Consider the following 27,902-nt stretch of genomic DNA (forward strand, 5'->3'; position numbering starts at 1 on the left):
AAAAAGTATGACATATGATTCCATAGGTTTTGTAGTTTCATACGATACCAGCATCTTCTCTCTAGCTTTAAAACTGAGGCCGCTACAACCTCCGAAAGATCGACTGTGTTAATGCGTTAAAGAAATTAGTGGTGTTAAAACGAATGTGTTAACCCCTTATTATCGCATTAACTTTGACATCCCTAATTATTATTATTATTATTATTGAGTAATTCATGATAGAATCAAAGTGATTTTGGATCCACACACTATTCTTACACTGTGTACGTGGAAAAGATACATGATAGGTTCATGGTATTTAGTCATTCATATGAGGCTGATGCAGACACTTTTTACACCAATAATTGCAGTTTATTTAAAGTATTAGGTATATTAATCATCACACCTTACATACACTTTCTGCAACATGACTTTACAATAAGGGACAGCAAAAATGCACATTCACACTTTAAAGCAAACATCTTTATTTTGAATCTATATTTTTGCATTCATTATTTAGCATGTGTCCTGATAAATACACAAAGGTCATCCTTTGGCCGGTTACTGAGCTGTGCGACACTTTTTAATCACTTATTGTACATTCATCTTAATATATATACAGAAACAACAATAGCAACTGGAGAGCTGAATATTGGACATGTGATTATAGGAAATGCATTTTATTATAAGACTAGAAGTGCACTCAGAGAGTGCAGACCTCCACCAAAGCAGGTTTCATGTACGTCGTTGCATGAATACTAACATCATCAGACCACAATCAGTAGTTGTTCTAATTTTACCAACGAGGATAAAATAATGCTTTTTTGCAATCGGTAAATGGTCTAAATCAATCAGTTGCCTGTTTTATTTTTGCTGTTGATGTAATCCATAGTTGTGATGTGAACTGAAATAATCATCACCATCATGACCATCACCTACATTGCTAACTCTACTGACCTAACCAACTAGGTTTACCAACCGTAAACCACTTACTAAGACCACTGCTACTACTGTCAACATCAGAGCCCCTGTCGTTACCACCACCTCAACCAGAAGTATTACCAGTCAAACCACCAGCTCCCATACCCTGGGGATTTCCCCTGCTATCTATACTTCCCGGGAAGAAGCGCTCCAGTAAATCTTTTTGTATCTTAGAGACAGCAGCATTATTTTCTTCACAGTTCAGTAATCCTTGTATTGTGTCATGGAAGAAAACATGAATGTACAACACAACTTTATTGTTGTCATGCCATGTTTGCAGAGATGATGTGTACTTGACTTCACGTGTGTGGTGCATCAACACCAGAATGACAGGTTTATCATCTGAGGACACCAAAAGAGAGGAAGGAGAATGAGTTAGTTAGGATGGAAAAGTAAAGTGTAAGGTTCAGTGTGGAAGGCAATTCTCTATTATTATATAAGTCAGAAAGAAACTTGTAATTCAAAATTCAATTAAAGATAAAAAAACAAATCAAAAATAAATTAGGTGCAATTTCCATTTCAATATGAAAGGGGCGGGGGGGACAAATCTTTCCCTTACCTTTAACATCAGTCATTGCTGCCTCAACATCTGATGCAACGCGTGAACAGATCGGGCAGAAGAGAAAAGTGATCTCGTGATCCTGACTGCTTTCATCAAGCTGAAGCTGATTCTGAACTTGATCCTTCACTCTCTCCATCAGCTTCAGATGGGCACCGAAGGTTTTACCGCTGACAACCATCCTGTACTTCAATTTGGCTAGAGAGAGAAAGATGAATGTGCATAGGACACACACACAAACACATATACATATATATATATATATATATATATATATTAGGAAAAGATCATGTTTTGGGTTAAAATAAACCCTTTCTGGCAGAAAGCTCTGAAGACGAACTTCTCAGTCAGATGGCTGAGAGGACTACTCTATATTTTTGAAAGGTCTTTCATGCTTTTAGGTTGTAGAATGTCGTCTTTATAAATAGATGTTATTTTGTATGAAGGGTTCGTTTTCTGCATGGAGGACAAAACACTACAATAGTTGGTTAAGAAACTGGAAGCTTAGCATCAAGTGTGTGCAGATTCAAAAATAAACTGTTACTGTTTCAGTGTCAAGTGTACAATAATGCCATAACCTGGAATTAACAGGCAACATGTTGCTTTATCAAAGCTCTTCTTAAAACTTCACAATAGAAATAGAAGGTTAGACTAGGGTTAGTACTGTTGGAATATCAGCTGAACATACTATGGACTGACAAATCACAGTTTAAACCTCTTCAATCTAACCACCAGCCTACAGAGGGCCCAAAGAAAAGCGGGTTCCCAGAATATTTGGAGCCCAGTTGCACCGTTGTGGTTCAATAATGATCAAAGCTCACTTGCGCTTTTCTGGCCTGGAGAACAAATTCAAAACTAAAGGGTATTTGGGGGGGGAAATGGTCATGCAACACCGTGGGGACATTGACTAAATGGAAGTTTGAATCATTTAATTCTTCTTCTTTTGGGCCAAAACTACATTAATTGTTGGTGTCTGAATTATACAGTTTTTATCTTTGTTAAACTGTTAACGGAAAGAAGAAAAGCAATCAATATAAGAGGTGAATCCCCAACTTTTGAACAATAGTGTATATTTATCAAATTTAATTTTTTAAGCAGCTGTTGTATAAAAGGTCTAAAGTCAGATATGACTCCCCAACACACAATTTAACTCCACTGTGGGCTTTGTGCATGATTCACTTTAATGGATTAAAGTTATTTCAGTATCAAAAAGTTAAAGTATTTTAAAATGGGTTGATAGAAGGACTGGCAGAAATGGAAACTAAACATTTGAAGTAAGGACAATATGGAGCGTTATTTGACCACTGGCGCCTGAAGTACCTGCACCAGGTAATGAGTCTGTAACATTAAATGGCATAAATGTACTTACTGACTCCAAATCTGATAATACATAATTAACTCTAAAAAGAGACCTTCTGACCTTTTCCTAATAGAATCTTAAATACTACTCATTAAACATGTAATGAGAGTGTGAAGTTGAAGAGAGTGAGACTCACCTTGTGCGCCTTGTGGACCGGCCTCAGGTTTGTCATTGAGGGACTCTGTCAGACCACCAGTGACTGAGGTAATAAATGGCATAATGCAATTACTGACTCCAAAAATAAAAATAAACTAAACCATACAGCTAGATAGATATTTTACTGTGTCCATCAACAGCACGAGTGTCCAGATAAAAATATGTCAAGGCTTTGAATCTGCTTTGATTTATTGGATTAAAGGTCTAGTGTGTAGCATTTTGGGAACTAATAGAAATGGAATACAATTACAATATTATATACAAATATGAATACTATGTTTTCATTAGTGTATAATCACCTGAAAATAAGAATCATTGTGTTTTCGTTAGCTTAGAATGAGCCCTTCATGTCTACATAGGGAGTGGGTCCTCTTCAGAGTATGCCATGTTGCTCCGCCATGTTTCTACAGTAGCCCAGAACGAACAAACCAAACACTGGCTCTAGAGAGAGCCTTTCATGTTTTCACGTTACCTGAAGACCGCTGTTGTTTTCCGTATCTTTGCAACCGACTCCATAATCCTGTAAGGCCACCAGTTTGGCCAGTATGGGGCTTAATTTCACCACTGGCATCCGAGGTACCTCTACCTGGCAAAGAGTCTACAACATAAAATGGCGTAAATGCACTTAGTGACTCCAAATCTTACAGTATATAATTTAAAAATCAACTCCATTTTGAGTTATGATGGAACCTCAAACTGAATACTACTGATTACCTCCGCCAAGGCCGAAGGCCTAGGAAGGAGGTTATGTTTTCACTGGCGTTGGTTTGTTTGTTGGTTTGTTTGTTTGTTTGTCCGTTAGCAGGATTACTCCAAAAGTCTGCAATGGATTTGAATGAAATGTTTTGGAGGGGTCGGGTGTGGCACAAGGAACAATCCAATAGATTTTGGTGGCGATCCAGATCATGATCCAGATTCAGGAATTTTTTTAAGAATTCCGATCAGCCTGTGCATTAAGACCACAGGGTATGACACATGCGCAGTGTAACTGATGACGCGTTGATGTCGCATGGCCCCGACTTCTTCCTCCTTCTTCGAGCAGAGAGATATGTGTGTGGATCTTAATACATCCATGGTGTGGATGTGTGTGCGGAAGCTGCTGTCCGTCCGCGGTGAGAAAGAACAAAGCTGTAGCTGACGGGATGACAGACAACGTAGTGTAGCGTTATACAGACATAACAAGGCTGCTGAATGAGAGAGGCATCCGCCGATACGTTACACTGAAACACACCGTGTTAATAATAAGCCGACCACCTCACGTAACCGCCAGCTGTGAGCTGTGATCTGTTTTTAAAGTCACGCGCAGGCGGAGGTTTGCGCTCTCCAAGTGCAATTCTAGTTAAACATGGAATGAGAGTGTGAAGTGGGAGAGAGTGAGATTCACCTGGTGCTCCTTGTGGACCGCCATCAGTTTGGCAATTATGGGACTCCTCTGGACCATCGGTGGCTGAGGTGCTTGTACCTGACAAATGACATAATGCAACTATAATGGCACTCGGAGAGCGCAGACCTCCGCCAAGGTGCATGACTTAAAAAACAGATCACAGCTTACCCTGAGGTGGTCGGCTTATTATTAACACGGTGTGTTTCCGTGTAACGTATCGGCAGATGCCTCTCTCATTCAGCAGCCTTGTTATGTCTGTATAACGTTACACTACGTTGTCTCTCATCCCGTCATCTACCGCTTTTTTCTTTCTAAACGCGGACGGCCAGCAGCTCCCGCACCTCGGAGTCTCGCCACACATCCACACACGTATTTCTCTGCTCTCAGAAGGGGGCTGGGTCACGCATCATCAACGCGTCATCAGTTACACTGCGCATGTGTTATACCCTGTGGTCTGAATGCTCAGGCTAATCGGAATCCTTAAAATAAGTCCTGTCTTCGGACCATGATCCAGATCGCCACCAAAATCGAATGGATTGTTCATTGTGCCACACCCCACCCCTCCTTTCATTCAAATTCATCGCAAACTTTTCGAGTAATCCTGCTAACACACAGACAGACAGACAAACCAACGCCGGTGAAAATATAACCTCCTTGGCCCAAGGCTTTTGGCCTTGGTGGAGGTAATTACTGACTCCAAAAATAAAATAAACAAAACCATATCAAATAAATTAACTTAATACCTATATGTAGCAGAGTGACGTTATAACTGAGCAAGTTACATAGTGTTCACTGAATAAGGCAGTGGGATAGGGTTGAAAGCTGCGGAACAAAAGCTAATAAATGAATATGGAATATAGTGGATGCCCACCAGTTTGGCCAGTAAGGAACACCGTTTGACCACCAGCGCCTGAGGTACCTGTACCAGAGTAAGAGTCTGCCACATAAAATGGTGTATATGATCTTACTGACTCCAAATCTAATAGGACATAATTTATAAATCAACTCTAAAAAGATACGTTCATTTTGAGTCATAATGGAATCTCAAATAGTCATTGAACATGTAATGAGAGTGTGAAGTGGAAGAGAGTGAGATTCACCTCGTGTCCTTTTTGGACCGCCATCAGTTTGGTCATTGTGGGACTGCACTTGACCATCGGTGGCTGAGGTACTTGGACCTGACCAATGACATAATAGAATTACTGACTCCAAAAATAAAAATAAACTAAACCATACAGATAGATAGATATTTTACTATGTGTCCATCAACAGCACAAGTGTCCAGATAAAAATATGTCAAGGCTTTGAATCTGCTTTGATTTATCAGATTAAAAGGTCCAGTGTGTACATTTTGGGGAACTAATAGAAATGAAATATAATATTCATAACTATTTTTTGTTAATGTTTTATCACCTGAAACTAAGGATCATTGTGTTTCCGTTAGCTTAGAATGAGCCCTTCATATCTACAAAGGGAGCAGGTCTTCTTCACGTAGTCCGCCATGTTTCTACAGTAGCCCAGAACGGACAAACCAAACACTGGCTCCTGAGAGAGCCTTTCACATTTTTGTGTGACTTCAAATCTTATAGTATATAATTCAAAAATCAACTCCATTTTGAGTTATGATGGAACCTCAAACTGAATACTACTGATTAAACATGTAATGAGATTGTGAAGTTGAAGAGTGTGAGATTCACCTCGTGCTCCTTGTGAACCGCCATCAGTTTGGCCATGATGGGACTTCATCGGATCATTGGTGGCTGAGGTATTAGTACCTGTCAAATGACAATGCAATTACTGACTCCAAAAATAAAAATAAACTAAACCTAATAGATTAACTTAACACCTATATGTAGCAGAGTGATGTTATAACTGAGCAAGTGACATACTGTTCACTGAATAAGGCAGTGGGATAGGGTCAAAAGCTGCGGAAAAAAGCTAATAAATGAATATGGAATATAGTGGATGCCTACCAGTTTGGCCAGTAAGGAACACCGTTTGACCACCAGCGCCCGAGGTACCTGTACCAGAGTAAGAGTCTGCAACATAAAATGGTGTATATGATCTTACTGACTCCAAATCTAATAGGACCTCATTTATAAATCAACTCTAAAAAGATACGTTCATTTTGAGTCATAATGGAATCTCAAATAGTCATTGAACATGTAATGAGAGTGTGAAGTGGAAGAGAGTGAGATTCACCTCGTGCTCCTTGTGGACCGCTATCAGTTTGGACATTGACGGACTGCACTTGACCATCGGTGGCTGAGGTACTTGTACCTGACAAATGGCATAATAGAATTACTGACTCCAAAAATAAAAATAAACTAAACCTTACAGATAGATATTTTACTATGTGTCCATCAACAGCACGAGTGTCCAAATAAAAATATGTCAAGCCTTTGAATCTGCTTTGATTTATCAGATTAAAGGTCCAGTGTGTACATTTTGGTGAACTAATAGAAATCCATCCATCCATCTGCAACCGCTTATCCCGTTAGGGGTCGCGGGGGGGCTGGAGCCGATCCCAGCCGACATTGGGCGAAGGCAGGGTACACCATGGACAGGTCGCCAGTCCATCGCAGGGCTGACACATAGAGACAGACAACCATTCACGCTCACATTCACACCTACGGGCAATTTTAGAGTCCACAATTAACCTAACCTGCATGTCTTTGGACTGTGGGAGGAAACCGGAGTACCCGGAGAAAACCCACGCTCACACGGGGAGAACATGCAAACTCCACACAGAAGGGTCCCAAGCCGGATTCGAACCTGCAACCCTCTAGCTGTGAGGCGCCAGTGCTAACCACTGCACCACCGTGCAGCCCCGAACTAATAGAAATGAAATATAATATTCATAACTATTTTTTGTTAATGTATAATCACCTGAAACTAAGGATCATTGTGTTTCCCTTAGCTTAGAATGAGCCCTTCATATCTACAAAGGGAGCAGGTCCTCTTCAAGGAGTCCGCCATGTTGCTCCGCCATGTTTCTACAGTAGCCCAGAACGGACAAACCAAACACTGGCTCCTGAGAGAGCCTTTCACATTTTTGTGTGACTTCAAATCTTATAGTATATCATTTAAAAATCAACTCCATTTTGAGTTATGATGGAACCTCAAACTGAATATTACTGATTAAACATGTAATGAGAGTGTGAAGTTGAAGAGAGTGAGATTCACCTGATGTTCCTTGTGAACCGCCATCACTTTGGCCATGATGGGACTCCAACGGATCATTGGTGGCTGAGGTATTAGTACCTGACAAATAAAAATGCAATTACTGACTCCAAAAATAAAAATAAACTAAACCAAATAGACCAACTTAACACCTATATGTAGCAGAGTGACATTATAACTGAGCAAGTGACATACTGTTCACTGAATAAGGCAGTGGGATAGGGTCAAAAGCTGTGGAAAAAAAGCTAATAAATGAATATGGAATATAGTGGATGCTCATCAGTTTGGCCAGTAAGGAACACCGTCTGACCACCAGCGCCCCAGGTACCTGTACCAGGCAAACAGTCTGCCACATAAAATGGTGTATATGTTCTTACTGACTCCAAATCTAATAGGACATAATTTATAAATCAACTCTAAAAAGATACCTTCATTTTGAGTCATAATTGAATCTCAAATAATCATTGAACATGTAATGAGACTGTGAAGTGGAAGAGAGTGAGATTCACCTCGTGCCCTTTTTGGACCGCCATCAGTTTGGCCATTGAGGGACCGCACTTGACCATCGGTGGCTGAGGTACTTGCACCTGACAAATGGCATAATGCAATTACTGACTCCAAAAATAAAAAAATAAACTAAACCACATGAAATAGATTAATTTCAAACCTATATGTAGCAGAGATTTATGACCATATCCAAAAGTGTTCCAAAAGTGCAGGACCCGGGTCAAGTGGTAACAGGTGGTTGTAAATGTTGAATGGAATGTGGGAAGTGCTACTCAACCAAATAAAGCACATTAAAGGGTCTGCTCTTGTAAACATTAACAAACATTAACATGAGAAAATCTTACTGTATATATGTCATGAAAGTGTGAAGAGGAAGAAAATGAGATTTACTTTGTGGTCCTTGTGGATAGCCACCAGTTGGGCCAGTATAGTGCCCCATTTCACCACTGGCGTCCGAGGTACTTGGGCCTGGCAAAGAGTCTGTAGCATAAAATGGCATAAATGCACTTAGTGACTCCAAATTTTATAGTACATCATTTGAAAGGTGCAGTGTGTAACATCTGGCGGTATCTAGCGGTGAAGTTGCAGATTGCAGCTGTCAGTGTGTCAGTGTGCTGACTTGACTATGAATCGCCCCTAACTGCATGTGATTATTATAAAGTGGGCATGTCTGTAAAGGGGAGACTCGTGGGTACCCAAAAAACTATTTTCATTCACATATCTTGAGGTCAGAGGTCAAGGGAACCTTTGAAAATGGCCATGCTAGTTCTTCCTTGCCAAAATTTTGCGTAGGTTTGGAGCGTTATTTAGCCGCGTTATTATCGCGTTAACTTTGACAGCCCTAATATAAACGGCTCATTCTAAGGTAAGGAAAACACAACGACTCTTATTTTCAGGTGATTATACACTAAATAAAAACATACCTATTAATATTATCTTCCATTTCTACCAATAGATCCCTCTAAATGTTACACACTGGTCCTTTAAATATCGACCCCATTTTCAGTCACAATGGAAGCTCAGCTCAGCTAAATGTGTGTGAAGTTGAAGAGAGCGAGATTCACCTGGTGCTCCTTGTTGAAGCCCATCAGGTTGGCCATTGTGGGACTCTGGATCTGGACCACAGGTGGCAGATTGCTGGTTTGGCTGTTTTGTGCTGATTCCTTCCAGAATACTGATGTGAGCATCAAGGACATGATTCATTTGGGTCTTTAGGATGTGCAGGTAATCAACCAGGACACCGTTGTTAGTCAGAGCATCTGAACAGAGAGAATCAGGTTGTTAGAATCTGGATGACAACAGAAACATTTACATACAGTAATATTATTGCCCTGCTATCATGGTGCAAAAAAATAAATAGCTGACGAATGTGAAAGTGAAAGTAACTGCTAGCAAGTCAAGAACATTTTTTATATTTCTATCTCTCTTTTATATCTCTATTCTTTTTATATATTGTCTTTGTGTACATTGTTTGTTTATCCTGTTATTTCCTGTAACCCTGTACAGTATATAATCCTGGCCAGAAACTCACTCTGGTCAGAGAGAAATCTACAGCTTTGTTGTGAACTTCTGTCTCCACTGTGCAGTGAATTAAACTCATCTGAACCAGCCACAGAATCGGATAAGAACAATTTGTTTTCTTCATCACAATGATGTACATACATACCCCTCAAAGATTCACGTGGGATGAACTCTTTCAGTTCTTTCAGGACCTGATCAACTGGCTTCTGAAACAATAAATATTATATTACAGAATTATTTCAATGCAGCATTCGACTTGTACAATTGTCATTTATCTCTATTTAAATCTCTCTCTAATCACACTTCAACTTGTCAACTCACCTTTTTGTGTATTATTTTAAAGATGGTCCTTCTCAGTTGGAATTTCTTATTTCCAGGAAGCAGCTCATGTAGTTCTTCTCTAGTCAGCGACTGGATGTCCGAGTCAGTGTGTAACTCTGCCTCTGCAACAACAGGTGTTGTGTTGGGTAAGCACTCTTCGATTTGAACTAGGGCTGTCAAAATTAACGGAATAATAACGTGTTACCGCAAATTTGTTTTAAAGCTCGAAGCTGAAGGTACTGGTATCGTATGAAACTACAAAAACCTGAGGAATCCATTGGTACCAACCACATCATACTAGGTTGTGGATAAAGAGGTTTAAATAACGCTCCAAACTTATGCTAAATATTGTGAAGAAAAACTGGCATGGCCATTTTTTAAATGGGTTCCTTGACCTCTGACCTATTATGTGAACGTAAATGGGTTCTATGGGTACCCACGAGTCTCCCCTTTACAGACATGCCCGCTTTATGATAATCACATGCAGTTTGGGGCAAATCATAGTCAAGTCAGCACACTGACACACTGACAGCTGTTGGGCTTGAGTTTGCCATGATATGATTTGAGCATATTTTTGAATGCTAAATGCAGTACCTGTGAGGGTTTCTGGACAATATTTGTCATTGTTTTGTGTTGTTAATTGATTTCCAATAATAAATACATACATTTGCATAAAGCAAGCATATTTGCCCACTGCCATAAGAGTATTAAATACTTGACAAATCTCCCTTTAAAGTGCATTTTGAACAGATCAAAAAATGTGTGATTAATTTGTGAATAATCACAATTAACTATGAACAATCATGCGATTAATCGCGAATAAATATTTGAATCGATTGACAGCCCTAATCTAAATACAGTTCAGCATCAATGTGACAGTTTATAAAACTGAGGCTACTATGTTTGTGGTTTATTTGCACTAAACTCTCTAAAATCAGTCACGTACCTTCCAACGCAGCAGCTGCTGCTTCGTCCTGTTGTTTTATTTCACTCAGTAAACGTGACATGACTTCACCTGCAGAAAGACAAGACAGACGGATCAAGACAGATTTATCACATGGATTTGTAGATCTATTTTTTTCTCCTCTGTTGTTGTATTGAAATGCCTTGTGAGAGATCAGGATACAAACCTTTAGTTGTGTAGACGAGCTAAACTCTTCAGTACTGGAGAGAAGATGTTGACAGGAAACTGAGAAAGAGACCTTTAAACTGATCCAATCACACGATAGATGATTTACTTCAATAACCTGGATCCATCAACGTTACTATCAGCCGTTTGCTGAAGGTAGCTGTCAATTATTTAACCAAAATATAAAATAAAAAACAGTCTAGATCGTATTTCTGCTCTAAGTGCGCACATCCAATAATAACCACATTTACAGTCAACAGAAAGTGAAACTAAGAAACTTACTCTTCTTTGGTTTTTAAAGGCGACTCACATCAAAATGTTGCATTACCGCCATCTACTGGATTTAAACTAAAATATCCATTTACTAACTAAAAAGAATAACTCCTTCCTCTGCTGTAGATTCTCTATTTTCTAGGTGTTTGATAACCTAAAAGCTTTTTTTAACTGCTGCTGCTGCTGGTGCTGCTGGTGCACACCTTAATAATCCATAAACCCCTTCTACTCCAGCAGTACCATTGCCAAAAAGGCCAACAACATCAGCCAACTTAAAAGTTGCATCCTATTCTGTACATTTACTCAGCTACATTCACATCATGGTTTTATAGGCAGAGGGAACTATTTATTTTCAATTCAATTCAATTCAATTCAAATCACTTTATTTGTCCCCGAGGGGCTATTGTAAAGTTAAAAATAATGATACTAATATAGTACTAAAACTAGTAAAATACTTAAAATAGTGCAAAATAGTCCAGTATACACAGTATACGGTACATATGGATATAAAAAACCAGATGAATGAAAAAGCAGTCCAGGTCCGAAGCCATGTGCAAGTCTGTGTGTTTACAGACTTTTTTACCTGCCAGATGTGACCAAGATGTTGGTTCAGTTCAGCCCCTTTGACCTCCGTTCTGCTGCTAATTAGAGCAGTGCTTTTTAATTTTTAAAGCAGTGGTTTGTCTCTATAGATCCTTCCAGCTGTGCATCAGAGCCTAAAAGTATGGTGGCAACTTGACACTTGACCTAGTACACATTTTGCACAGAAGTAAATATTAACTTGAAGAATTCAATTGAGTTTTGGTAAATGTTTCTAAAAAATGTATGTTAGACTTGTTGTCTAGGTCAGACTTTGTAATCAGCTGTGATCACTACTAAATATGAAATATTGTCTGTCGTGATAAAAACTTTACAGCTGTATTTTACACACCTTGGAGCCAAGTTGAGAAAGAGATATTGTATCTTAGTAGTAAGCCATACAGAAAAACAGTGTCATTTTGATATAATTTTGTCATAATTTGATAATGCATGGCTCTTAAAAAAATGTGAACAGTGTTTTGTGTTCCGTGTGGTGAGGTGAAATGTGCAAAGTTGACTTGATTGCACTATTTAGTATTATTATTATTAGGGCTGTCCATCGATTAAAATATTTAATCACGATTAATCACATGATTGTCCATAGTTAAATGAATCGCACATTTTTTATCTGTTCAAAATGTACCTTAAAGGGAGATTTGTCCTGTATTTAATACACTTGTAAATATGGGAGTGGACAAATATGCTTGCTTTATCCATTGTATGTATAAAACAATGACAGATATTGTCCAGAAACCCTCACAGGTACTGCATTTAGCATAAAAAATATGTTCAAATCATAACATGGCAAACTGCAGCCCAACAGGCAACAACAGCTGTCAGTGTGTCAGTGTGCTGACTTGACTATGGCTTTCCCCAAAACTGCATGTGATTATCATAAAGAGGGCATGTCTGTAAAGGGGAGACTCGTGGGTACCTATAGAAACAATTTTCATTCACATAACTGGAGGTCAGAGGTCAAGGGGCCCCTTTGAAAATGGCCATGACAGTTTTTCCGCAATTTAGCATAGGTTTGGAGCGTTATTTAGCCTCCTTCGCGACATGAAAGTATGACATATGGTTCCTTAGGTTTTGTAGTTTCATACGAAACCAGTATCTTCTCTCTTGCTTTAAAACTGAGGCCGCTACAACCTCCGAAGATCGATTGTGTTAATGCGTTAAAGAAATTAGTGGTGTTAAAACGAATGTGTTAACCCCTTATTATCGCATTAACTTTGACATCCCTAATTATTATTATTATTATTATTATTGAGTAATTCATGATAGAATCAAAGTGATTTTGGATCCACACACTATTCTTACACTGTGTACGTGGAAAAGATACATGATAGGTTCATGGTATTTAGTCATTCATATGAGGCTGATGCAGACACTTTTTACACCAATGATTGCAGTTTATTTAAAGTATTAGGTATATTAATCATCACACCTTACATACGCTTTCTGCAACGTGGACTTTACAATAAGGGACAGCAAAAATGCACATTCACACTTTAAAGCAAACATCTTTATTTTTAATCTATACTATTGCATTCATTATTTAGCATGTGTCCTGATAAATACACAAAGGTCATCCTTTGGCCGGTTACTGAGCTGTGCGACACTCTTTAATCACTTATTGTACATTCATCTTAATATACATACGTGGACAAAATTGTTGGTACCTTTCCGTTAAAGAAAGAAAAACCCACAATAGTCACTGAAATAACTTGAAACTGACAAAAGTAATAATAAATAAAAATTCACTGAAAATTAACTAATGAAAATCAGATATTGTTTTTGAATTGTAGTTCAACAGAATCATTTAAAAAAACAAACCAATGAAACTGGCCTGGACAAAAATGATGGTACCCCTAGAAAAGATGTAAAATAATGTGACCATAGGGACATGTTAAACTAAGGTGTGTCCTGTAATTAGCATCACAGGCATCTTCAAACTTTTAATCAGTCAGTCTGCCTATTTAAAGGGTGAAAAGTAGTCACTGTGCTGTTTGGCATCATGGTGTGTACCACACTGAACATGGACCACAGAAAGCTAAGGAGAGAGTTGTCTCAGGAGATCAGAAAGAACATTATAGACCTTCATGTTAAAGGTAAAGGCTATAAGACCATCTCCAAGCAGCCTGATGTTCCTGTGACTACAGCTGCACATATTATTCAGAAGTTTAAGGTCCATGGGACTGTAGCCAACCTGCCTGGACGTGGCCGCAAGAGGAAAATTAATGACAAATTGAAGAGACGGATAATACGAATGATAACCAAAGAGCCCAGAACAACTTCCAAAGAGATTAGAGGTGAACTCCAAGGTCAAGGTACATCAGTGTCAGATCGCACCATCCGTCGCTGTTTGAGCCAAAGTGGACTTAATGGAAGACGACCGAGGAGGACACCAAATCATAAAAAAAGCGAGCATGAATTTGCCAAAATGCATATTGACAAGCCACAAAGCTTCTGGGAGAATGTCCTTTGGACAGATGAGACAAAACTGGAGCTTTTTGGCAAGTCACATCAGCTCTATGTTCACAGACGCAAAAATGAAGCATCCAAAGAAAAGAACACTGTACCTAATGTGAAACATGGAGGAGGCTCGGTTATGTTATGGGGCTGCTTTGCTGCATCTGGAACAGGGTGTCTTGAATATATGGATGGACTTGGACTTGGATTTATATAGCGCTTTTCTAGTCTTCCGACCACTCAAAGCGCTTTACACTACATGTCAGTATTCACCCATTCACACACACATCCATACACTGATGGCAGAGGCTACTAAGGTGCCAACTTTGCCCATCAGGATTTAATCTAAATACTCATTCACACACCGATGGCTATGCCTCCGGGAGCAATTTGGGGTTAAGTGTCTTGCTCAAGGACACATCGACATGTGACCCGGAGCAGCCGGGGATTGAACCACTGACCTTCCGATTGGTGGACAACCTGCTCTACCCTCTGAGCCACAGCCGCCCTAAGCAGGGTACAATGAAATCTCAAGACTATCAAGGCATTCTGGAGTGAAATGTGCTGCCCAGTGTCAGAAAGCTTGGTCTCAGTCGCAGGTCATGGGTCCTCCAACAGGATAATGATCCAAAACACAGCTAAAAACACCCAAGAATGACTAAGAACAAAACATTGGACTATTTTGAAGTGGCCTTCTATGAGCCCTGATCTAAATCCTATTGAACATCTGTGGAAGGAGCTGAAACATGCATTCGGAGAAGGCACCCTTCAAACCTGAGACAGCTGGAGCAGTTTGCTCACGAGGAGTGGGCCAACATACCTGTCGACAGGTGCAGAAGTCTCATTGAGAGTTACAGAAATCGCTTGATTGCAGTGATTGCCTGAAAAGGTTGTGCAACAAAATATTAAGTTAAGGGTACCATCATTTTTGTCCAGGCCAGTTTCATTAGTTTGTTTTTTTAAAATGATTCTGTTGAACCACAATTCAAAAGCAATGTCTGATTTTCATTAGTTAATTTTCAGTACATTTTTATTTATTATTACTTTTGTCAGTTTCAAGTTATTTCAGTGACCATTGTGGGTTTTTCTTACTTTAACGGAAGGGTGACAACAATTTTGTCCACGTGTGTATATACAGAAACAACAATAGCAACTGGAGAGCTGAATATTGGACATGTGATTATAGGAAATGCATTTAATTATAAGACTACAAGTGCACTCAGAGAGCACAGACCTCCACCAAAGCAGGTTTCATGTATGTCGCTGCATGAATACTAACATTATCAGACCACAATCAGTAGCTGTTCTAATTTTACCAACGAGGATAAAATAATGCTTTTTTGCAATCGCTAAATGGTCTAAATCAATCAATTTCCTGTTTTATTTTTGCTGTTGATGTAATCCATTACATATTGTTTTACTTGTGATGTGAACTGAAATAATCATCACCATCATGACCATCACCTACATTGCTAACTATAATCACTGCGCCGCCAACCAGGTGACCAATTACTACGACCACTGCTACCACTGCCAACATCAGAGCCCCTGTAGTTACCACCACCTCTACCAAAAGTATTACCAGCCAAACCACCAGCTCCCATACCCTGGGGATTTCCCCTGCTATCTATACTTCTCGGGATGAAGCGCTTCAGTAATTCGTTTTGTATCTTAGAGACAGCAGCATTATTTTCTTCACACGTCAGTAATCCTTGTATTGTCTCATGGTAGAAAACATGAACGTACAACACAACTTTAATGTCGTCACGCCATGTTTTTATAGATGATGTGTACTTGACCTCACGTGTGTGGTGCATCAACACCAGAATGACAGGTTTATCATCTGAGGACACTAAAAGAGAGGAAGGAGAATGAGATAGTTAGGATGGAAAGAAATAATTGTAAGGTTAAGTGTGGAAGGCAATTCTCAGAGACTAACCAAAATTATATACCAAAAGACTCTCTTTTGCCAACACATCAATATGTTGATAACTTAACTTTGATTATATCAGTTAGAAAGAAGCTGTAATACAAAATTCAATTAAAGATAAAAAAAAAAAAAAAAAAATTAGATGCAATTTCTATTTCAATATGAACGGAGTGACAAATCTTTCCCTTACCTTTAACATCAGTCATTGCTGCCTCAACATCTGACGCAACACGTGAACAGATCGGGCAGAAGACAAAAGTGATATCGTGATCCTGATTGCTTCCAGCAGGCTGAAGCTGAATCTGAACTTGATCCTTCACTTTCTCCATCAGGTTGAGATGGGCATCAAAGGTTTTACCACCAAGAACCATCCTGTACTTCAATTTGGCTAGAGAGAGAAACATGGATGAGCATAGGACACACACACACACACACACACATATATATATATATATATTAGGAAAAGATCATGTTTTGGGTTAAAATAAACCCTTTCTGGCAGAAAGCTCTGAAGACAAACTTCTCAGTCAGATGGCTGAGAGGACTACTCTATATTTTTTAAAGGTCTTTCATGCTTTAAGGTTGTAGAATGTCCTCTTTACATATAGATGTAATTTTGTATGAATGGTTTGTTTTGTAAATGGAGGACAAAACACTACAATGGTTGGTTAAGATATATATAGATGTGTGCAGATAGAAATAAAGAAACCGGCAATTAAACTGGTTCCTGTTTCAGTGTCAAGTGCACAATAATGCCATAACAAGCTGGAATTAACAGGCAATATGTTGCTTTAGCAAAGCTCTTCTTCAAACTTCACAATAGAAATAGAAAGTTAGTCTAAGGTTAACATTATTGGAATATCAGATGAACATACTATGGACTGACAAATCACAGATTAAACCTCTTCAATCTAACCACCAGACTGCAGAGGGCCCAAAGAAAAACGGGTTCCCAGAATATTTAGAGCCCAGTTGCAACGTTGTGGTTCAATAATGATCAAAGCTCACTTGTGCTTTTCTGGTCTGGAGAACAAATTCAAAACTAAAGGGTATTTGGGGGGAAAATGGTCATGCAACACCGTGGGGACATCAACTAAATGGAAGTTTGAATCATTTAATTCTTTTTCTCTTTGGGCCAAAACTACATTTGATTGTTGGTGTCAGTATTATACAGTTTTTATCTTTGTTAAAATAGCCATTATTGAAGGAAAGAAGAAAAACAATCAATATAAGAGGTGAATCCCCAACATTTGAATGATAGTGTATATTTAGCAAAAGAAAAAAATAGAATTTAATTTTTTAAGCAGCTGTTGTATAAAAGGTCTTAAGTCAGATATGACTCCCAAACACACAATTTAACTCCACTGTGGGCTTTGTGCATGATTCACTTTACTGGATAAAAGTTATTTCAGTATCAAAAAGTTAAAGTATTTTAAAATGGGTTGATAGAAGGACTGGCAGAAATGGAAACTAAACATTTGAAGTAAGGACAATATGGAGCTTTATTTGACCACGCCTGAAGTACCTGCACCAGGTAATGAGTCTGTAACATTAAATGGCATAAATGTACTTACTGACTCCAAATCTGATAGTACATAATTAACTCTAAAAAGAGACCTTCTGACCTTTTCATAATGGAATCTTAAATACTACTCATTAAATATGTAATGAGAGTGTGAAGTTGAAGAGAGTGAGATTCACCTGTTGCTCTTTGTGGACCGGCCTCAGGTTCCATCAGATCATCAGTGGCTGAGGTACTTGTACCTGACCAATGACATAATAGAATTACTGACTCCAAAAATAAAAATAAACTAAACCATACAGATAGATAGATATTTTACTATGTGTCCATCAACAGCACGAGTGTCCAGATAAAAATATGTCAAGGCTTTGAATCTGCTTTGATTTATCAGATTAAAGGTCCAGTGTGTACATTTTGGGGACTTAATAGAAATGGAATATAATATTCATAACTATTTTTTGTTCATGTTTTATCACCTGAAACTAAGGATCATTGTGTTTCCGTTAGCTTAGAATGAGCCCTTCATATCTACAAAGGGAGCAGGTCTTCTTCACGTAGTCCGCCATGTTTCTACAGTAGCCCAGAACGGACAAACCAAACACTGGCTCCTGAGAGAGCCTTTCACATTTTTGTGTGACTTCAAATCTTATAGTATATAATTCAAAAATCAACTCCATTTTGAGTTATGATGGAACCTCAAACTGAATACTACTGATTAAACATGTAATGAGATTGTGAAGTTGAAGAGTGTGAGATTCACCTCGTGCTCCTTGTGAACCGCCATCAGTTTGGCCATGATGGGACTTCATCAGATCATTGGTGGCTGAGGTATTAGTACCTGACAAATGACAATGCAATTACTGACTCCAAAAATAAAAATAAACTAAACCTAATAGATTAACTTAACACCTATATGTAGCAGAGTGACATTATAACTGAGCAAGTGACATACTGTTCACTGAATAAGGCAGTGGGATAGGGTCAAAAGCTGCGGAAAAAAGCTAATAAATGAATATGGAATATAGTGGATGCCTACCAGTTTGGCCAGTAAGGAACACCGTTTGACCACCAGCGCCCGAGGTACCTGTACCAGAGTAAGAGTCTGCCACATAAAATGGTGTATATGTTCTTACTGACTCCAAATCTAATAGGACATAATTTATAAATCAACTCTAAAAAGATACGTTCATTTTGAGTCATAATGGAATCTCAAATAGTCATTGAACATGTAATGAGAGTGTGAAGTGGAAGAGAGTGAGATTCACCTCGTGCTCCTTGTGGACCGCTATCAGTTTGGACAATGACCAACTCCTCTGGATCATCAGTGGCTGAGGTACTTGTACCTGACAAATGGCATAATAGAATTACTGACTCCAAAAATAAAAATAAACTAAACCTTACAGATAGATATTTTACTATCAACAGCACGAGTGTCCAAATAAAAATATGTCAAGCCTTTGAATCTGCTTTGATTTATCAGATTAAAGGTCCAGTGTGTACATTTTGGTGAACTAATAGAAATCCATCCATCCATCTGCAACCGCTTATCCCGTTAGGGGTCGCGGGGGGGCTGGAGCCGATCCCAGCCGACATTGGGCGAAGGCAGGGTACACCATGGACAGGTCGCCAGTCCATCGCAGGGCTGACACATAGAGACAGACAACCATTCACGCTCACATTCACACCTACGGGCAATTTTAGAGTCCACAATTAACCTAACCTGCATGTCTTTGGACTGTGGGAGGAAACCGGAGTACCCGGAGAAAACCCACGCTCACACGGGGAGAACATGCAAACTCCACACAGAAGGGTCCCAAGCCGGATTCGAACCTGCAACCCTCTAGCTGTGAGGCGCCAGTGCTAACCACTGCACCACCGTGCAGCCCCGAACTAATAGAAATGAAATATAATATTCATAACTATTTTTTGTTAATGTATAATCACCTGAAACTAAGGATCATTGTGTTTCCCTTAGCTTAGAATGAGCCCTTCATATCTACAAAGGGAGCAGGTCCTCTTCAAGGAGTCCGCCATGTTGCTCCGCCATGTTTCTACAGTAGCCCAGAACGGACAAACCAAACACTGGCTCCTGAGAGAGCCTTTCACATTTTTGTGTGACTTCAAATCTTATAGTATATAATTTAAAAAATCAACTCCATTTTGAGTTATGATGGAACCTCAAACTGAATACTACTGATTAAACATGTAATGAGAGTGTGAAGTTGAAGAGTGTGAGATTCACCTCGTGCTCCTTGTGAACCGCCATCAGTTTGGCCATGATGGGAGTCCATCGGATCATCGGTGGCTGAGGTATTAGTACCTGACAAATAAAAATGCAATTACTGACTCCAAAAATAAAAATAAACTAAACCAAATAGACCAACTTAACACCTATATGTAGCAGAGTGACATTATAACTGAGCAAGTGACATACTGTTCACTGAATAAGGCAGTGGGATAGGGTCAAAAGCTGTGGAAAAAAAGCTAATAAATGAATATGGAATATAGTGGATGCTCATCAGTTTGGCCAGTAAGGAACACCGTCTGACCACCAGCGCCCCAGGTACCTGTACCAGGCAAACAGTCTGCCACATAAAATGGTGTATATGTTCTTACTGACTCCAAATCTAATAGGACATAATTTATAAATCAACTCTAAAAAGATACCTTCATTTTGAGTCATAATTGAATCTCAAATAGTCATTGAACATGTAATGAGACTGTGAAGTGGAAGAGAGTGAGATTCACCTCGTGCCCTTTTTGGACCGCCATCAGTTTGGCCATGAGGTACTTGTACCTGACAAATGGCATAATGCAATTACTGACTCCAAAAATAAAAAAATAAACTAACCCAAGTGGTAACAGGTGGTTGTAAATGTTGAATGGAATGTGGGAAGTGCTACTCAACCAAATAAAGCACATTAAACGGTCTGCTCTTGTAAACATTAACAAACATTAACATGAGAAAATCTTACTGTCATGAAAGTGTGAAGAGGAAGAAAATGAGATTTACTTTGTGGTCCTTGTGGATAGCCACCAGTTGGGCCAGTATAGTGCCCCATTTCACCACTGGCGTCCGAGGTACTTGGGCCTGGCAAAGAGTCTGTAGCATAAAATGGCATAAATGCACTTAGTGACTCCAAATTTTATAGTACATCATTTGAAAGGTGCAGTGTGTAACATCTGGCGGTATCTAGCGGTGAAGTTGCAGATTGCAGCTGTCAGTGTGTCAGTGTGCTGACTTGACTATGAATCGCCCCAAACTGCATGTGATTATCATAAAGTGGGCATGTCTGTAAAGGGGAGACTCGTGGGTACCCTAAAAACTATTTTCATTCACATATCTTGAGGTCAGAGGTCAAGGGAACCTTTGAAAATGGCCATGCTAGTTCTTCCTTGCCAAAATTTTGCGTAGGTTTGGAGCGTTATTTAGCCGCGTTATTATCGCGTTAACTTTGACAGCCCTAATATAAACGCCTCATTCTAAGGTAAGGAAAACACAACGACTCTTATTTTCAGGTGATTATACACTAAATAAAAACATACCTATTAATATTATCTTCCATTCCTTCCAATAGATCCCTCTAAATGTTACACACTGGTCCTTTAAAAATCGACCCCATTTTCAGTCACAATGGAAGCTCAGCTCAGCTAGTAAATGTGTGTGTGAAGTTGAAGAGAGCGAGATTCACCTGGTGCTCCTTGTTGACGCCTACCAGGTTGGCCATAGTGGGACACTGGATCTGGACCACAGGTGACAGATTGCTGGTTTGGCTGATTTGTGCTGAATCCTTCCAGAATACTGACGTGAGCATCAAGGAGACTCTGGACATGATTCATTTGGGTCTTTAGGATGGGCAGGTAATCAGCCAGGACAACGTTGTTAGTCAGAGCATCTGGACAGAGAGAATCAGGTTGTTAGAATCTGGATGACAACAGAAACATTTACATACAGTAATATTATTGCCCTGCTATCATGGTGCAAAAAAATAAATAGCTGACGAATGTGAAAGTGAAAGTAACTGCTAGCAAGTCAAGAACATTTTTTATATTTCTATCTCTCTTTTCTATCTCTATTCTTTTTATATATTGTCTTTGTGTACATTGTTTGTTTATCCTGTTATTTCCTGTAACCCTGTACAGTATATAATCCTGGCCAGAAACTCACTCTGGTCAGAGAGAAATCTACAGCTTTGTTGTGAACTTCTGTCTCCACTGTGCAGTGAATTAAACTCATCTGAACCAGCCACAGAATCGGATAAGAACAATTTGTTTTCTTCATCACAATGATGTACATACATACCCCTCAAAGATTCACGTGGGATGAACTCTTTCAGTTCTTTCAGGACCTGATCAACTGGCTTCTGAAACAATAAATATTATATTACAGAATTATTTCAATGCAGCATTCGACTTGTACAATTGTCATTTATCTCTATTTAAATCTCTCTCTAATCACACTTCAACTTGTCAGCTCACCTGTTTGTGTATTATTTTAAAGATGGTCCTTCTCAGTTGGAATTTCTTATTTCCAGGAAGCAGCTCATGTAGTTCTTCTCTAGTCAGCGTCTGGATGTCCGAGTCAGTGTGTAACTCTGCCTCTGCAACAACAGGTGTTGTGTTGGGTAAGCACTCTTCGATTTGAACTAGGGCTGTCAAAATTAACGGAATAATAACGTGTTACCGCAAATTTGTTTTAAAGCTCGAAGCTGAAGGTACTGGTATCGTATGAAACTACAAAAACCTGAGGAATCCATTGGTACCAACCACATCATACTAGATTGTTGATAAAGAGGTTTAAATAACGCTCCAAACTTACGCTAAATATTGTGAGGAAAAACTGGCATGGCCATTTTTTAAATGGGTTCCTTGACCTCTGACCTCAATATATGTGAACGTAAATGGGTTCTCTGGGTACCCACGAGTCTCCCCTTTACAGACATGCCCACTTTACGATAATCACATGCAGTTTGGGCCAAGTCATAGTCAAGTCAGCACACTGACACACTGACAGCTGTTGGGCTTGAGTTTGCCATGATATGATTTGAGCATATTTTTGAATGCTAAATGCAGTACCTGTGAGGGTTTCTGGACAATATTTGTCATTGTTTTGTGTTGTTAATTGATTTCCAATAATAAATACATACATTTGCATAAAGCAAGCATATTTGCCCACTGTCACAAGAGTATTAAATACTTGACAAATCTCCCTTTAAAGTGCATTTTGAACAGATCAAAAAATGTGTGATTAATTTGTGAATAATCACGATTAACTATGAACAATCATGCGATTAATCGCGATTAAATATTTGAATCGATTGACAGCCCTAATCTAAATACAGTTCAGCATCAATGTGACAGTTTATAAAACTGAGGCTACTATGTTTGTGGTTTATTTGCACTAAACTCTCTAAAATCAGTCACTTACCTTCCAACACAGCAGCTGCTGCTTCGTCCTGTTGTTTTATTTCACTCAGTAAACGTGACATGACTTCACCTGCAGAAAGACAAGACAGACGGATCAAGACAGATTTATCACATGGATTTGTAGATCTATTTTTTTCTCCTCTGTTGTTGTATTGAAATGCCTTGTGAGAGATCAGGATACAAACCTTTAGTTGTGTAGTCGAGCTAAACTCTTCAGTACTGGAGAGAAGATGTTGACAGGAAACTGAGAAAGAGACCTTTAAACTGATCCAATCACACGACAGATGATTTACTTCAATAACCTGGATCCATCAACGTTACTATCAGCCGTTTGCTGAAGGTAGCTGTCAATTATTTAACCAAAATATAAAATAAAAAACAGTCTAGATCGTATTTCTGCTCTAAGTGCGCACACACAATAACAACCCCCGTTTACAGTCAACAGAAAGTGAAACTAAGAAACTTACTCTTCTTTGGTTTTTAAAGGCGACTCACATCAAAATGTTGCATTACCGCCATCTACTGGATTTAAACTAAAATATCCATTTACTAACTAAAAAAAATAACTCCTTCCTCTGCTGTAGATTCTCTATTTTCTAGGTGTTTGAGAACCTAAAAGCTTTTTTTAACTGCTGCTGCTGCTGCACACCTTAATAATCCATAAACCCCTTCTACTCCAGCAGTACCATTGCCAAAAAGGCCAACAACATAAACCAACTTAAAAGTTGCATCCTATTCTGTACATTTACTCAGCTACATTCACATCATGGTTTTATAGGCAGAGGGAACTATTTCTTTTCAATTCAATTCAATTCAAATCACTTTATTTGTCCCAGAGGGGCAATTGTAGAAGCTCGTAGAGTAGCAAAATTAACAACACAATACAGGAAATTTTGAAACATCTTGAAAGTTAAAATAATGATACTAATATAGTACTAAAACTAGTAAAATACTTAAAATAGTGCAAAATAGTCCAGTATACACAGTATACGGTACATATGGATATAAAAAAACAGATGAATGAAAAAGCAGTCCAGGTCCGAAGCCATGTGCAAGTCTGTGTGTTTACAGACCTTTTTACCTGCCAGATGTGACCAAGATGTTGGTTCAGTTCAGCCCCTTTGACCTCCATTCTGCTGCTAATTAGAGCAGTGCTTTTTAATTTTTAAAGCAGTGGTTTGTCTCTATAGATCCTTCCAGCTGTGCATCACAGCCTAAAAGTATGGTGGCAACATGTTTTTCAGCAACACAGCATGTTCATGTATATAGAAAAGCCAGCAGGGTGCAGCACTGTACAGCTTTTTATTAACAAACTGCAACATCTTAACCTGCTCATCTGATTCAATGTCACATGTAGCTGCGCTTCAGTTACATTAACACATTTGTTGACATTTTGGATCTTGGATTTTGCATCGGACACTTGACCTAGTACACATTTTGCACAGAAGTAAATATTAACTTGAAGAATTCAATTGAGTTTCAGTAAATGTTTCTAAAAAATGTAGGTTAGACTTGTTGTCTAGGTCAGACTTCAATTTTATTTTAAAAAATTTCAGCTGTAATCACTACTAAATATGAATTATTGTCTATAGTGTCAAAACATTACATCTGTATTTTACACACCTTGGAGCCAAGTTGAGAAAGAGATATTGTATCTTAGTAGTAAGTCATACAGACAAACAGTGTCATTTTGATATAATTTTGTCATAATTTGATAATGCATGGCTCGAAAATGAATCGCACATTTTTTATCTGTTCAAAATGTACCTTAAAGGGAGATTTGTCCTGTATTTAATACACTTGTAAATATGGGAGTGGACAAATATGCTTTCTTTATGCAAATGTATGTATAAAACAATGACAGATATTGTCCAGAAACCCTCACAGGTACTGCATTTAGCATAAAAACTATGCTCAAATCATAACATGGCAAACTGCAGCCCAACAGGCAACAACAGCTGTCAGTGTGTCAGTGTGCTGACTTGACTATGACTTGCCCCAAAACTGCATGTGATTATCATAAAGTGGGCATGTCTGTAAAGGGGAGACTCGTGGGTACCTATAGAAACAATTTTCATTCACATATCTGGAGGTCAGAGGTCAAGGGGCCCCTTTGAAAATGGCCATACCAGTTTTTCCGCAATTTAGCATAGGTTTGGAGCATTATTTAGCCTCCTTCGCGACACGAAAGTATGACATATGGTTCCTTAGGTTTTGTAGTTTTGTGTTCCGTGTGGTGAGGTGAACTGTGCAAAGTTGACTTGATTGCACTATTTAGTATTATTATTATTAGGGCTGTCAATCGATTAAAATATTTAATCACAATTAATCACATGATTGTCCATAGTTATCTGTTCAAAATGTACCTTAAAGGGAGATTTGTCGAGTATTTAATACACTTGTAAATATGGGAGTGGGCAAATATGCTTGCTTTATGCAAATGTATGTATAAAACAATGACAGATATTGTCCAGAAACCCTCACAGGTACTGCATTTAGCATAAAAAATATGTTCAAATCATAACATGGCAAACTGCAGCCCAACAGACAACAACAGCTGTCAGTTTGTCAGTGTGCTGACTTGACTATGACTTTCCCCCAAACTGCATTTGATTATCATAAAGAGGGCATGTCTGTAAAGGGGAGACTCGTGGGTACCTATAGAAACAATTTTCATTCACATATCTGGAGGTCAGAGGTCAAGGGGCCCCTTTGAAAATGGCCATGCCAGTTTGTGCCACATGTATAACATATGGCTCCTTAGGTTTTGTAGTTTCATACGAAACCAGTATCTTCCCTCTTGCTTTAAAACTGAGGCCGCTACAACCTCCGAAAGATCGATTGTGTTAATGCGTTAAAGAAATTAGTGGTGTTAAAACGAATGTGTTAACGCCTTATTATCGCATTAACTTTGACATCCCTAATTATTATTATTATTATTATTGAGTAATTCATGATAGAATCAAAGTGATTTTGGATCCACACACTATTCTTACACTGTGTACGTGGAAAAGATACATGATAGGTTCATGGTATTTAGTCATTCATATGAGGCTGATGCAGACACTTTTTACACCAATAATTGCAGTTTATTTAAAGTATTAGGTATATTAATCATCACACCTTACATACACTTTCTGCAACATGACTTTACAATAAGGGACAGCAAAAATGCACATTCACACTTTAAAGCAAACATCTTTATTTTGAATCTATATTTTTGCATTCATTATTTAGCATGTGTCCTGATAAATACACAAAGGTCATCCTTTGGCCGGTTACTGAGCTGTGCGACACTTTTTAATCACTTATTGTACATTCATCTTAATATATATACAGAAACAACAATAGCAACTGGAGAGCTGAATATTGGACATGTGATTATAGGAAATGCATTTTATTATAAGACTAGAAGTGCACTCAGAGAGTGCAGACCTCCACCAAAGCAGGTTTCATGTACGTCGTTGCATGAATACTAACATCATCAGACCACAATCAGTAGTTGTTCTAATTTTACCAACGAGGATAAAATAATGCTTTTTTGCAATCGGTAAATGGTCTAAATCAATCAGTTGCCTGTTTTATTTTTGCTGTTGATGTAATCCATAGTTGTGATGTGAACTGAAATAATCATCACCATCATGACCATCACCTACATTGCTAACTCTACTGACCTAACCAACTAGGTTTACCAACCGTAAACCACTTACTAAGACCACTGCTACTACTGTCAACATCAGAGCCCCTGTCGTTACCACCACCTCAACCAGAAGTATTACCAGTCAAACCACCAGCTCCCATACCCTGGGGATTTCCCCTGCTATCTATACTTCCCGGGAAGAAGCGCTCCAGTAAATCTTTTTGTATCTTAGAGACAGCAGCATTATTTTCTTCACAGTTCAGTAATCCTTGTATTGTGTCATGGAAGAAAACATGAATGTACAACACAACTTTATTGTTGTCATGCCATGTTTGCAGAGATGATGTGTACTTGACTTCACGTGTGTGGTGCATCAACACCAGAATGACAGGTTTATCATCTGAGGACACCAAAAGAGAGGAAGGAGAATGAGTTAGTTAGGATGGAAAAGTAAAGTGTAAGGTTCAGTGTGGAAGGCAATTCTCTATTATTATATAAGTCAGAAAGAAACTTGTAATTCAAAATTCAATTAAAGATAAAAAAACAAATCAAAAATAAATTAGGTGCAATTTCCATTTCAATATGAAAGGGGCGGGGGGGACAAATCTTTCCCTTACCTTTAACATCAGTCATTGCTGCCTCAACATCTGATGCAACGCGTGAACAGATCGGGCAGAAGAGAAAAGTGATCTCGTGATCCTGACTGCTTTCATCAAGCTGAAGCTGATTCTGAACTTGATCCTTCACTCTCTCCATCAGCTTCAGATGGGCACCGAAGGTTTTACCGCTGACAACCATCCTGTACTTCAATTTGGCTAGAGAGAGAAAGATGAATGTGCATAGGACACACACACAAACACATATACATATACATATATATATATATATATATATATATATTAGGAAAAGATCATGTTTTGGGTTAAAATAAACCCTTTCTGGCAGAAAGCTCTGAAGACGAACTTCTCAGTCAGATGGC

The 27,902-nt window shown here is 38.7% G+C and overlaps 1 protein-coding gene across 1 annotated transcript in view; it reads right to left on the minus strand.

Moving 5' to 3' along the window:
* Positions 1–329: 329 nt before the first annotated feature.
* The window catches only part of LOC141755710 (uncharacterized), a 50,517-nt gene continuing 22,944 nt past the window's right edge, over positions 330–27,902 (minus strand). The window contains exons 19-35 of the mRNA XM_074614821.1: positions 20,870–20,888; positions 20,099–20,176; positions 19,122–19,199; positions 18,893–18,940; positions 18,617–18,694; positions 8,500–8,577; positions 8,112–8,189; positions 7,606–7,683; positions 6,622–6,699; positions 6,393–6,458; positions 6,117–6,194; positions 5,520–5,597; positions 4,420–4,497; positions 3,508–3,633; positions 3,016–3,078; positions 1,520–1,717; positions 330–1,302 (exon numbers count right to left, since the gene is read on the minus strand). Coding sequence (XP_074470922.1) covers positions 1,025–1,302; positions 1,520–1,717; positions 3,016–3,078; positions 3,508–3,633; positions 4,420–4,497; positions 5,520–5,597; positions 6,117–6,194; positions 6,393–6,458; positions 6,622–6,699; positions 7,606–7,683; positions 8,112–8,189; positions 8,500–8,577; positions 18,617–18,694; positions 18,893–18,940; positions 19,122–19,199; positions 20,099–20,176; positions 20,870–20,888 — 1,578 coding nt within the window. The 3' untranslated portion in view covers positions 330–1,024. The remainder of the gene's footprint in view (positions 1,303–1,519; positions 1,718–3,015; positions 3,079–3,507; positions 3,634–4,419; positions 4,498–5,519; positions 5,598–6,116; positions 6,195–6,392; positions 6,459–6,621; positions 6,700–7,605; positions 7,684–8,111; positions 8,190–8,499; positions 8,578–18,616; positions 18,695–18,892; positions 18,941–19,121; positions 19,200–20,098; positions 20,177–20,869; positions 20,889–27,902) is intronic.

Source organism: Sebastes fasciatus, chromosome 18 (assembly GCF_043250625.1).
Source record: "Sebastes fasciatus isolate fSebFas1 chromosome 18, fSebFas1.pri, whole genome shotgun sequence".
Lineage (NCBI taxonomy): Eukaryota > Metazoa > Chordata > Actinopteri > Perciformes > Sebastidae > Sebastes > Sebastes fasciatus.